Source organism: Miniopterus schreibersii (assembly GCF_964146895.1).
Source record: "Miniopterus schreibersii genome assembly, chromosome: 19".
Taxonomy (NCBI): Eukaryota; Metazoa; Chordata; class Mammalia; order Chiroptera; family Miniopteridae; genus Miniopterus; species Miniopterus schreibersii.
Genome location: NC_138119.1, coordinates 34351696 through 34365348, shown reverse-complemented (window position 1 = coordinate 34365348; position 13653 = coordinate 34351696). Strand labels below are relative to the sequence as shown.

General features: G+C 38.1%; 1 protein-coding gene across 1 annotated transcript in view; it reads right to left on the bottom strand.

Moving 5' to 3' along the window:
* SPTA1 (spectrin alpha, erythrocytic 1) overlaps nucleotides 1-13653 on the bottom strand; it is a 91763-nt gene that overhangs the window by 60202 nt on the left and 17908 nt on the right. Inside the window, exons 13-18 of the mRNA XM_081121688.1 lie at nucleotides 8793-8870; nucleotides 8497-8652; nucleotides 7117-7321; nucleotides 5336-5517; nucleotides 2421-2664; nucleotides 993-1115 (exon numbers count right to left, since the gene is read on the bottom strand). Of these exons, the coding sequence (XP_080977814.1) occupies nucleotides 993-1115; nucleotides 2421-2664; nucleotides 5336-5517; nucleotides 7117-7321; nucleotides 8497-8652; nucleotides 8793-8870 (988 nt within the window). The remainder of the gene's footprint in view (nucleotides 1-992; nucleotides 1116-2420; nucleotides 2665-5335; nucleotides 5518-7116; nucleotides 7322-8496; nucleotides 8653-8792; nucleotides 8871-13653) is intronic.

Below are 13653 nucleotides of genomic sequence, written 5' to 3'. Positions count from 1 at the left end.
AACACGTGTTGTGCAAACATGAGTCAAAGACACTTAGAGTGACTATGTTAAAGTAGTACTAAGTAGCTCTTAGGGTATCACCAGGGGTATTGATGGCTATATTGTAATGTTAAAGATTTAAATTCATCAAGACATAACCAGTGTGTGTGTGTGTGTGTATATATATATATATATATATATATATATATATATATATATATATCTCCAATAACAGGGCTTCAAGATACATGAAACTAAAATAAATGAAAAGAGAAATAGATAAAATCCACAATTACAGCTGGAGATTAAAAAAAATAAGACAAGTCACTATAGTAAAATAGGAATAGCAAATAAACATGTTTAGGTTCAAATCACTCAAACGAGATCTGAATGTTTGTTCAGAAATCTTTTAAACTATACTTTTGATAGCTGGATACTGGCTGGCAGCAATTTATTTTTGAATCAATAGAGGAAAAAATCATAATGTAATCTGCATTGGCTATACCATGCCTGGTATATGATATTTGGTTCTGAACAACATTTAATCAGTAGGGATTTCTGAAGATGGGAGATCAGAAAGATAAAAGGCATTGGGACTATTACAGCAAAAAATGTAAATAAATGCTGCAATTTACAATAAAAACTCTAAGACTTTGGGAACCTCAGACATTTCTTTACAGATTTGGAAGTTCCCATATGGGAAAAGTACTTGACTTGTTTTATGGGGTTCTGTAACTTAAATTCTGAATTTTATAATTTCTACAGAGAATTATATTGATTATCAGGGTAATATATTCTATTTTAATAATTTGTGCTTTACAGAAAAATAGAAATGACTGGCTCATGAGGTAGAGAGTTTATTATTATTAGAATATACAAACATCACATCTGTCACAAATGCCCAAGGGGAATTTCTGCATTAGATCGTAAGGTGGATAAGATATCTTTAAATTCCCTGGAAGCCCTACAGTTTGGCATGGGGATGAGTTCAGCTCCATCTGAATCATACATACCCTCCTCTACCATTTTGTTTCCCCTCTCTGTTATCTCTCGGATGCGTGGCTCGTGGCTGGCAATGTCAGCCTGGATGACCTGGTGTCTGTTCAGAAGATTCTTTGATGCAATCAGGTCCTTGCCTACAGAGAAAAAGTAATTTTAAGGTCTGGTATTGTTCTAGTGTATGGAATAACAAGAGGTTACTTTGCTCCTTTTTAACTCTCAAACTTACAAATTCTTTCCTTTGAGGTTCTGATTATTGAGTGGGCTCCTGAAATCTGTACCATTTATCTGAATTAACTCTGCTCAGCTTCGTTATTTCCCTTGCCTCTCTGTACTAAGAAGTTTCAATTCCTTCGCTTACAAAAGATGATAAATAAATCACTATTCTCTTTGGAAGACAGGTAGAAAGGTAAATAACTTTCCAGCTTAAACTTCCAATAGTATGCAACTGATTTTCTTTCAGAATGTTGTGGTACAAACCTCAGGATCTTCTACTTCTAATTTCTGCTTTCTAATTTCATTTCTATGGGTGTCAGGGAGTTATTAAATCCTCTCAATTTAGGATTTTTCACCATAAAATTGGCACAATGTTACCTGTTCTACATCTTTATTTGTAAGGATTAGAAATAACATAAAAGCACCTCACTCATTGCTTAACATTAGCAAGCGTATAATAAATACTGTGTATTGTTAATTTCCTCCATCTTCTTAGATCCCTAGTGCTTCCTCCTCTCTCCCGTCCATGCTTCACCTCTCTTCCCTTCAAAATTTCCTTCCCTATGGTTCATGCTAAATGCCTCTCTAGACACTTTCTATGCCAGTTCACCTTTCAAAGAGATCTTTTCTCCTCTAGGAAGTTTTCCCAGACTAGTCTTCCATTGCCACCATTGTCTATACCCTCACAGATGTTCCCAATACACGCATATGGAGTTTTATTATATTCATGTGCACTTTTTTCTCTATTTCAATGCAAGTGTCCTGGCACTGACGATAGTAAACTGATAGCCTCCAAAGAAAATGAAAACGTGTACTTTATCTGCTACGTCACCCCCTTTATACTTGTAATAGCTCACTTGGTTATAAAAGGGACCCCTTGACAATAGAGACAAAAACCCTTGGTACCTCGAACACTAACCGTCACTGCTTAGCCACGGACCTTGGCAATAACATAAGTTAGTGCAAGGAGCCAAGAGCGAGCACTCCAGCTCTTCCAAAAGGCCTTAACTTCATGGCACTGTTCACGTCTGATTTTAGGACATAAACTTTTACGTTCAGATTTTCAAAACAATTTCTTATGGAAGATTGGAAAGAGCTGAGAGTAAACTTTGCACACAATCCCCCCACCCCCACCCCACCCCCACGGCTAATGTATCCAGATCCCTCAAACAGTCTGTGGACCTTGGGGCTCTCCTTGGGGCTCAGCTTGCTCAGTCTGTACTAACCAAGGAAGGTGGAAGCCGCTGAAGGTTCTGTCTCTTGGATCCAGGCCTCCTCATCTTCTGTGTCTCTGCAAATCTGCTGCAGCCGAAGGAGGTCAATGAGCTTCTTCTTCCGGGCAGCCAGTGGCTCTTTGAGGCCTTCAAACTGGGACACCAGGGACTCCTGCCTTGCCCGTATGTCCCCAGCATCAGGATGACCCGTTTCTTCAAAATATGTCGCCAGGTCTGTGATGAGGTCTACCTGTTCCTAAGGAAGAAATTGAATGGGTCAGGAAACCCTGTCATTTAGTAGACAGGGATGGGTGTGGGGAGGCCATGGAGAGAATCAGCTCCAATACGTAGTGCATTAGGACTTCTAATCAAATGCGTGGAACAGAGCAAAAGGGGTTGCTACTTTGAGGACCATTTCATCAATCTTAAAGAGTTATTTATGGGAAAGTTGCTTTCCAACACATTTCAGAAAGAACAGAACATTTATAGACTGTTCCAAGGAAATCAGATGTACGAGAACTATAAGGCCTTAACTGTTTGGGACTGCTGATAAGTTCGGTCTTAAGGAAAATGTTGCAGGGGCTTCTTCAGTCTCCGTTCCCCTTCCATTGTCTTTCTCTCCCTTTAAAATGAGCTGTAATTATAAATACCACAGACGCTCTGAGGCTGAAGTTTGTTGCATAGTAGGAACAGTGCCTATGAGATGAAGTCTGATGTCAAGAAACAAATGTCAGAACCTCAGAAAGAGAAAAGCAAAGGCGCTGCCTTGGTCAATACCCAGTTGCATGAGAGAGAATACATCACAGCCCCCATTTGGGCCATTAACTGAGAAAGGAGAAATACAGAAAACAGGCTTACAAAAGATCTCCCTGGAAATAAAATTTTAGTTGTATTCCTGTATGCTAAAATAGATACAAAAGATGCATCCTTCTAATTAGTGAGGTCAGCTACAAATGGCCTGGCAGAAGCAGACATATAGGGTTTTTGTTTGTCTGCTTGTTTTGTCTTTTTGATGGGGTAGTGGAAAGAGGTAAATAAGAAAAGTTCTTCCAGTGGTTGACAGAGACCTGACTTGGGGTGGTGAACACACAATACAGTGTACAGATGATGTGCTGTGGAATTGTGTACCTGAAACCTGTATGATTTAGTTAACCAGTGTCACCCCCATGAGTTAATAAAAATAAATAAATAAAAATAAACATTTAAAAAGTGCACAAAAAAGTTCTTCAAGAGGTAAATGAACAGTAAGCATTGGTTTTGCTTATTCTATTTTGGTATCCAATTCTCAACCTATAAAGGTTTTGATCTCAATTTGGAACAAACCATTAACCATCAATTGCTTCTTAAAACATATACTCACTTATCCATAAAATATGAGAGGCTCCATAAAGAATTAAAATTAATATCTCTCACTAACCAACTCTTCTCATCTCTTAGGATATTTTAACTTTGGAAAACATCACAGTGTAATAGAGTGATTTTGAAACATCATAATTATCATCATCACTATGGATCCACTGCATTATTTGAAAGCCTCCAGTGTTATGGAAGAAGCCCCAGACTAGGAAGACAGAAGACTGTTTCTGTTCTTGGCTGCCAGTCAATTGCCGTTCAGTCTTGGAGAAGCTCTTTTACCTGTTTTAATTTTAGTGTCCTCACCTCTATAATAAGAACTTTGGGCTAGAAGGCATTTAAGATCCTTCCTAACTTTAATATTCCATATCTGAAATATCTTTTGCAAGCATATATCTTAGCTTCTACTCCAACCAGGAGAACCAACTCCTGGTAATTAGATGCCCTAAATTTCCCCCAAAGGGTCACATATTTATTATGTTTATTATGTATTTATACATTTTGTTCCTTCTCTTTGTATGTATTTGTTTACCTTTCACCAAATCTTGTTTTCTCCTCCTTTGAAAATCTGTCCCAAATTCTCTTCCCCTATGTTAATATCAAAGCCATCTTCATACAGTTTTTGTTTTTCTACCCCAGCCTTTTACTTCAAGCTCTATCAAGCCATTCTTAGAGCTGTATAAATGATTCAGTTTGTTTTGTTTGCTGTCTTCTATAGATTAGTCTTTCTTTCCCATTTCATTCAAAGTGACCAAAAAGCAGATATCATAAAAGTGTATTTTAACAGACAGTTTAGTGAGACGTTCTAGGAAACAGCAGAATCATTTTTAAACACAAGCTAAGAATCCTAGGGTTGAGAAATTGAGTCAGCTGGAACCAGATTTCCACTAAGGTTTCTGGAAATTCACATATACAGTATCTATACTCTAGAAACTTACTAGATAAATGTATTTTAAATAATAGTCCGGTGGGATTCGGGGGGGGGGGGCATAACCTGAAACTAAGAGCCTAGACATCTGTATCATAGTCCTGGCCTTGGTGTGAATTTTCTCTCTGAAGTCACTTTACTTACACAGGTTTCAGTTTTCTAAACTAAAACAAACAAACAAAAAGCCCCAAACAAACAAACAAAAAACTGGTAGGATTAAAGATATGTTTAAGCTTTGAATTGCAGAATGCTCAAACAAGAAGAGGCAATTTTAGCCAAACCCTATTCTACAGGTGAGGATATAGAGGTGTGAAAGGTTGAAAAGACACACCAAAGATCACATAAGTAGTAATTGACAGGCTACATATAAAACCCATGGTTCTGGATTGAATGTGTGGTATTATATCAAGAAAAGTCAATAAAGTCTTGTATCAGCCATGGTGTTCTGACAAGAGACTCTAGGCAACCAGGAGAATGGTTGTGTAAAAGGAAATATTAGGAAGAGGCTGTTTGCCAACTAAAATCTTTGAATTTTTACCTTTAATTTCTTGATCTCTTTCTCTGAATAATAGTTATTTATTATGAGTTTGGTCAGAGGATATACAGGTACTTTGGCCTGCAACTGGCCAAAGAGCTAGTAACAAACCTGACGAGCAGCCACACCGGACTCCAAGAAGTTGTGTTTCCTGAGTAGATTTTGTACATCAGCCAGGCCTTTTCCATAATCCTCAGAGGTAGCCTGCCATTTCACCTCCTCTAGCCAGCGCTTCAGGTCTTCTGCATTGTGTTCAAATTGCAGCTGCTGGTTAGCGTCATGCAACTGGGTCCCTGCGAAAGGACATTAAGTATAAGACAGGTACCACAACTGCTTCTCATTACAAAATAATATAACTTCCATCAACTTAAGGAGAAATGTGTCTTGATAATCCAATGGAAAAAAATTATTATCATATATCATTAAACAAGAAATCACCTTAAATTTGTAGAACTTGATGGTACTTATTTTGAATAAAGTAGTGTTCTCAAAACAAAGGAAAACAAGTTAATCTCCAATGAGGTACACTGCTGTTGTGTTAGATTTTAAACAGCTTGGGTATTTGCACATGTCATTTCTTGCTCTCTATTGAAGCCTCCTTTTCAAAGGGATTTAAACTTAAATACTGCATTTTCCAAGAGAAATATGACACTTGGGTTTAAAATTTTGAAGTGTCTTTTTATAAATGTCTTTCTTAGAACTTTGTTAGCCCCCTCTTAGTGCCTGTCCATCACAAACCATGCCCCACAAATTTCTCTTCCAAAAAATTTCTTGATCATGCACACTGCTCCCAGATAAACTTTAATTATATGACCTTATAGCAATTATTTACATTATTCCTGTGTAGTAATTACTGTATTTCCTGATGGTCAGGAGTAATAGCGATTTCTTATTGTTACAGTCAAGTTGGATTTTTTCCTACTTTTCAGAATGACATCAAACAAAGTAAGTATGCTATATGTCTTCTATAACCAGGGCAGTCATGGCTACAGAAGATGTTTAGAACAAGGAGAATATTAACAAGAGAACCTCATTATTTGTGTTAATTATGATAATTGATTAGTTGTCCACACCAAGAGGTGAGGTTAAATGTTAACAGAAACATTCAAGTAGATATGTGGGAATTTTTTAAAGAGCTCACAGCAGAGCCCAAACGCTTCAAGATAGGGAAAAAAAAAAAAAAGGCAGCAAGTCATCAAGCCATATTTATAAAAATGAAATATTGTGGGAACATCACATGTGGTACTGACAATCTTTTAATGTTTAGTTTACCTGGGTCAGAGTATCTTGTCTTGTCTATGGAACCAAAATACATAAAACTTAATTTAAGGACACTAGTTTTAGGTGCATAGACAATACAGAATTCATACTCGTTGAATATTTATTCAAGAAATTTTTTTAAAAGTGAAAGAAAAGTGAGGAAAACAAAAGTAGTTTCAGTAAAAACAAAAAACAAACTACATGCATGAAGAAAACATAAAATTTTGTAAATGTGTAGTGTAGTAAATTTAGGTTGGATTCTGAAAACTTCTTGACCAATGGAGGAAGACACAGGGAAACAAATGAGTAGCATCTTTTCTCACAGAGGACACCAGGTAAATTCAAGGTGGTAATGATGAAAGTGGTAGGTTTCAGGATGGAGGAACTAGTCTTTTATTTTTTTATTTTTTATTTTTAAATATATCTTTATTGATTTCAGAGAGAGGAAAGGAGAGGGAGAGACAGAGATAGAAACATCAATGATGAGAGAGTCATTGATGGAGCCCACAACCCGGGCATGTGCCCTGACTGGGAATCGAACCCTGATCACCTGGATCCTAGGCCGATGGTCAACCGCTGAGCCACGCCCGGCCGGGCGGAACTAGTCTTTTAATAAAACCTCTGCTACTAACCTTTCTGTGCTGTGGCATCCAGCAAGTCTTTCCAGAGGCTGGCAACTTCAGTCATGCGAGCTGCCACACTGTCAGAGGCATAGTGACCAGCCTCAATCATCTCCTGGCCAGTTTTCTGTAGGTTATTGAGGAGGGTCTCATTGGCTGCCAGTTCTTCTTCAAAGACTTGCTGCTTTTGAACCCGGCTCTTCAAGTTCTGTGCATCCTGAGACAAGGTGAAAAAAATAAAAGGAAACCATTACTTAAAGAATGAGGGGGAAACATCTTGAGGACAGGGGTTACTTCTCATCACGTACTAAGGAGAAGACAGAAGACTGTCCTTGTCCAAGTGCAGAGCCAGAGAATGCTTAGGAAACTCACGTGTGTGATTCTCCCTTCTATGCACATGGCAGGCACGGCTAATCAAGCCCCACAGTTCTTTCTATGGAGCCTGGAATCATTTTGAATGTGACACCTCACACAAGAAACAGCAATCAAGCAGAGCTGTCATGAAGGATGGAAGTTATCTTCCGTTTCTGCCCTAGTGTATCTACCATCTGTCTTTCTGCCCCATGTAGAAGAGATCTGTTTAACCTACACGTGCGGGAACCATAACTCCTCTAGACAACACAAGCAGACGGGTGCTGAGTTTTACAGAATAAAAGGTACAGATAAAGTAGTAGTTCCAATAGTTCTATAAAGATGTATGAACAAAAGGATCTGAGGTATACATTTAAGACTAAATGATAATACAGGAATTTCCCAAAGTAACACAAACTAAAACAAAAGGGAGAAAATTCAAGCCCAGGTTCACCTTCTCCAAAACTCATGCCTCTAACTCCCTGTGTTAAAATGCCTCCTAAATAATTGGGTAACTTTGGGAAACTGACTTCACAATTTATATCCCTGTTTTTCTCATCTATAAAATTAGGAGTTGTTCCCTTTGAACTAAAAAACTCTGTAAGTCTCTATTATACCAAACCCATCAGTTACTTCTGAGTGCCAAGTAGCTTCCAGTAAATTTTGAGTGTACATTAGGATTAAACACAATATTTTTCTACTATAAGGGTGTAGAAGGGAGCAGAAGAGGTGTTAAAAAGACAACAAAGAGCTAAATAAGGAACAGTCCCTCCCTTACAGCGTTCTATTAAGGACCATTGGAAATTGTGCCAGGAAAAAGGGGTGATGGGCAGCAGGGTGGAGGAAAACCGGGAACTAGATTCTTGGCTCTTAACTAAATAGATAGCCTTAGGGGAACGATTGCCTGTCTATGAGACTCTGTCTCCTCATCTGTAAAATGAAGCTTACTAACTGAATTCTATGGTCCTTTCAGCTTTAGGATTATAATTCCATGAAACTAAGTCCTGATAAAAATGTCCAGGGCTGGAAAACCCTGCCTACCTTATAATCTTCATCATCTGCCAACTTTTTCTTCTTGTTGATCCAGTTCTTCAGGTCGTCTGAGTCCTGATACAGTTGCTGCAGAAGCAATGAATCCTCCAGCAATCTGCGTCGAGTGGCAGCCCTTTCACGTAGGGCATCCCGCCGAGCCAACAGCTGCAAGACCATGAGCAAACTCACTGTCAGTTAAAGCAAATGTGCACACATGAGATTCACTGTTCACACTGGTCACCATGCCCCCATCACTTTTCCTGACCCTGGCGCACAGACAGGCACATGTGAGCCCTTGAACATACCCCATCCCGGATAGTAGCGATGTTCTCTGAATCATAATGATCATTGTCAATCAGTTTGGTCGCAGTCTTGTCTAATGTCTGAAAAACAAAACAAAACAAAACAAAACAGGGTTGTTTTAACTCAGTGACCACCCACGAGTATGTGGCCACAGTTTGGGCAGCTATTTAAAGAAGGAATCATGGTAACATGGAAAGAGGCCCCGTTATAAATTGTATTTCAAAATGTAGGCCTTAGTTCTATTATAAATTTTTTGAAGAGCCTTCATGCTCTTTTCCACAGTGGCTGCACTAATCTGAATTCCCACCAACAGTGCAAGAGGGTTCCTTTTTTCCCCACATTCACCCCAACACTTGTTGTTTGTTGATTTATTGATAACAGTCATTTGGCAGGTGAGGAGATATCTCATTGTGGTTTTCGCTGTGAGTTTTAATATGCATTTCTCTGATGATTAGTGATGTTGAATATCTTTTCATATGTCTATTGGCCATTTGTATGTTCTCCTTAGAGAAGTGTCTATTCAGGTCCTCTGCCATTTTTTAATTGGATTGTTGTTGGTGGTGGTGGCAGCGGTGGTGGTGGTGGTGGTGGTGGTGTGTGTGTGTGTGTGTTGAGTTGTATGACTTTATAACTTTTGGATATTAACCCTGATTGAATGTATCATTAGAGAATATTTTCTTACATTTAGTAGGTTTTCTTTCATGTTGTGGTTGATGGTTTCCTTTGTTGTGAAAAAATTTTCAGTTTGATGCAGTCCCATTTGTTTATTTTTTTCTTTTGTTTCCCTTGCCCAAGTAGATATATCAGAAAAAATATTGCTGAGAGAAATGTCAGAAATTTTACTGCGCATGCTTTATTCTGAAAGTTTTATGGTTTTGAGTGTGACATTTAAGTGTTCAGTCCGTTTTTTGTTTGTTCTCGCGTATGGTGTCAGAGCTTGGTCTGGATTCACTTTTTGCATGTATCTGTCCAATTTTCCCAGTAACACTTGTTGAATAGACAATCTTTACCCCACTGTGTGTTCTTGCCCCTGCTGTCAAATACAATTGATCATATAGTTGTGGGTTCATTTCTGGGTGCTCTATCCTGTTGCACTGGTCATGAGTCTGTTTCCATGCCAGCTCCAGGCTGTTGTGAAAGCTATAGCCTTGAAGTCAGTTTGACATCAGAAAGCATAATGCCTCCAACTTTGTTCTTTTTCTCAAGACTGCTGTGGCTATTCAAGGTCATTTGTGCTTTCATATAAATTCTGAATGATTTGTTCAAGTTTTGTGAGAGATTCTATTAGTATTGTGATAAGAATCGCATTAAAGCTATAGATTGCCTTGGGAGGTACACACATTTTAATGATGTTATTATTCTCTTTAAGCATGAATTCCTTTATTTGAATCTTCTTCAGTTTTTTTCAGTGTCTCATAACTTTCTAAGTACAGATCTTTTACCTTCTTGGTTAAATTTATTCATAGGCATTTACGTTTTTTTGAGGTAATTAGAAAGGAGGTTATTTTCTTAGTTTCCCTTTCTGATAGTTCATTATTGTTGCACAGAATGCAAACAACTTCCGAGTATTTATTTTGTATACTGCTACTTTACTGAATTTATTTACCAGTTCTAGTAGTTTTAGGATGGAATCTCTCTCTCTCTATACAGTATCATGTGAACTGGAATAGCCACTATGGAAAACAGTATGGAGCTTCCTCCAAAATTAAAAATAGAGTTACCATATGACTCCGATTCTGGGTATCTACTAGAAAAATTTAAGTAGATTTATTCTCTGTGATTTATGCCAAAGCAATCCTGAGAAAAAAGATCAAAGCTGTTAGTAGTTGCTTAATATATTTCAGTGCTCCCTACTTGGGTGAATATATATTGAGACGTGTTATGTCTTCTTGATGTAGTGCTTCTTTTATCATTAGAAAATGTCTTTGCCTGTTGTTACCATTTTACCTTGAAATCTATTATGTCAAACATAAGCATGGCTACACCTGCTTTTCTGTGGATACCATTTCTTGCAGAATCATCTTCTGCCCTTTCACTTTGAGTCTATATTTACTTTTGTAGCTTATATGTATCCCCTGAAGGCATCGCAAGATTGGGTTTTATTTTTTAAACCAATCTGCTATGTGCCTTTTTATTGGTGAGTTCAGTTCATATACATTTAGGGTGATTATTGGTAGATGAAGATTTCCTATATCCATTTTAGTTTTTATTTTCTTGTAGCTCTGTGCCTTCATTATTTCTTTTCCCTTGTTTTTCTATCTGTTGTTTCAGTTTGACGGTATTTTATAATTTCTTCCTTTGTTTCCTCTTTTTTTAACTTATGTCTCTCAGTTTGGGGTTTTTGATGTGTGGTTACCATTAGGTTTATGCAAAAGAGAATTTCCCATATACATTAGTACTTTCTCTTCTAAATGCATCTTATCTTCACCCCCATTGCAAAGTCAGACCTTTACCCCTGCCCCTTTAAGTTTTTGTTGTCACCTTTAACCTTTATATGGATATTTAAGTGTATAGACCCTATTCTGAAAAAGAGTTGTAATATCCTGCTGCTGTCTGCCTGTTGGTGATCTTACTTATAATTTTGTGTCCTTTTGGTTTTTGTTTCAGGTAGAACAACCCCCTTGAGTGTTTCCTCCAATGGAGGTCGTCTGATGGTAAATTCCCTCAGCTTCTGTATGTCTGGGAAAGTCTTAATTTCTTCTAAACGATGTATTTTTTTCATGCTGGATATATTATTCTTGGCTGGTAATTTTTCTCTTTCGGTAGTTTGAATATTTAATTCCACTCTCTCCTAGGTTCCAGGGTTTCTGTTGAGAAATCTGATGATAACCTAATGGGATTTTCTTTATCGGTTACTGTCTCTTTTCTCTGGCTGCCTTTACCATTTTGTGTGTGTGTGTCATTAATTTTTGACAGTTTTAATACAATATGCCTTGGAGAAGCCCTTTTTGGATTGAAATAATTAGATGGTCTGTTTGTGTCTTTGATTTGAGGCTCTAGCTCTTTGCATAGATTTGGGATGATTTCATGAACTATTTGCTTGAATAGGCTCTCTGTTTGTTCTCTTCTCCATCTCTTCTTCTTCTGGTATAGCTATTATTCTTATATAACTCTTTCTGATGGAGTCAGATAGCTCTTGTAGAGTTCTTTCATCTTTTTTTTAATGCCTAAGTCTCTCCCTTCTTCCATCTGCACCATTTCTAGATGTCTATTTTTGATATCACTAATGATTTCCTCCATCTGGTCAGTTTTAATTCTTAAGCTAGTTCATTCTTTATCTCTTTTATTGAATTCCCCATCTCAAAAATTTTGATTTGTGTTTTTTTAAGTTTGAATCTTTTTGATAAAGTACTAATTTTGTTTGTTGATTTTGTATTTGTGTTTATTAAACTACCTGTCTGTGTTTTCTTGTATTTTGTGGATGTTTTCCAGAACTGCAATCTTGAATTCTCTTCTATTTAAATCACATATAGCCATGTCTTTAAGTTTATTTTCTGAAGATTTTAAAATTTTCTTTCTGAGCTGCTTTGTTACCTTGGTAAGTCACATACTTGATGGATTCCTACTCTGTCTAGGCATCTATGTATAAGCAGCACTTTTCTAGTTGATTGACAAGTCCTTATGTTGTTTTCTCATAGGTAGCACTGAAGCACAATTTTTTACTTTTTCTTGCACTCCTCTGGATTTTCAGATCTCTGTGGGGTGGTGGATGATGTCCTGTGTTTCCTGGGAGGATGCATGTCTTCTCTGTGATATGGTTGCCTAAATCTCATAGCACCAATCCCACAAGGGAATATGGTGGACAATGGGGTTCAAAATCTGTAAAACCCTAGCGCTACTCCCTGCAACCATTTGCTGGTGGCAGTGCAGCCACAATGGGTAGGAAGGGGGTGAGCTGCAGTAAGTTGGCCAGTGCCTCTGTGGCTCTGTTCTCCCAGTAATGGTGACTGGCAGGCCTCAGAAGCCTCCCCTCTCTATCTCCATCTTTCCCTGGGATGAGTCACAGGGTGTGACTGTCACTCTGGGAAAAATATTTTTTTAGTTTCAGTTCTCAAGTTAGTGGATAATGTGCTCTGCAACCTGATACTCACTGCTACAGAGTCTTCTGAGGCCTGATGCTAGCTCTGGGAGGGTGAAGAGAAGCAGACAGGCTCTGTGACTCTGTTTCTCTGTCTGGTGATGGCAATTGCCAGACAACTGTGGCTGCAGCTCTGTGCTTCATTCCTGCCCAGGCCACTGGGTTTAGCCACAGCACATACTGACCACTACTGCAGGATTGCTAACTGTTTCTGCTCTTTCCAGCTGAAGGGAGTGTCAGCAGCAACCTGAATCCTCCCTTCTCTGGGCTGAGACCTACAGTGAGCTCTGAGATGCAAGTTCTGGGCTGTGTCCCTGGCACCATCTCCGCTCTTCTCCCCATCTACCCGGTTTGCTTCCATTTGCCCACCTTTGGATGTTTCAGTGCATGAATCTCTCAGACATGTTTGTATGTTGAGCACAGAATCCTTTATCAAATTATAGCTCTTCAAATTGTTGAAATGTCAAGGGGAGAGATCAAGGGGACCTCTCATGCCTCTGACATCACTCCCTGAAGTGGTTCTCTTGCAGAAGCATATGTCTGAGTATTGTTTTATTTATTTCATTACCCTATGTGTTTTGAACCAAGCATTTAATTCATTTATATTTGGAGTGAATATTGATAGATATGTAGTTATTATCATTTTATTATTCATATTTGTGTCCCTTTTTTCTCCTCCTTTTTCTTCTTCTTTCTTTTTTCTTCTTCTAGACATCCCTTAAAATTTCCTGTAATATGAGTTTGGTGGTGATAAACTCATTTAGCTTTTTCTTGCTTGGGAAGCT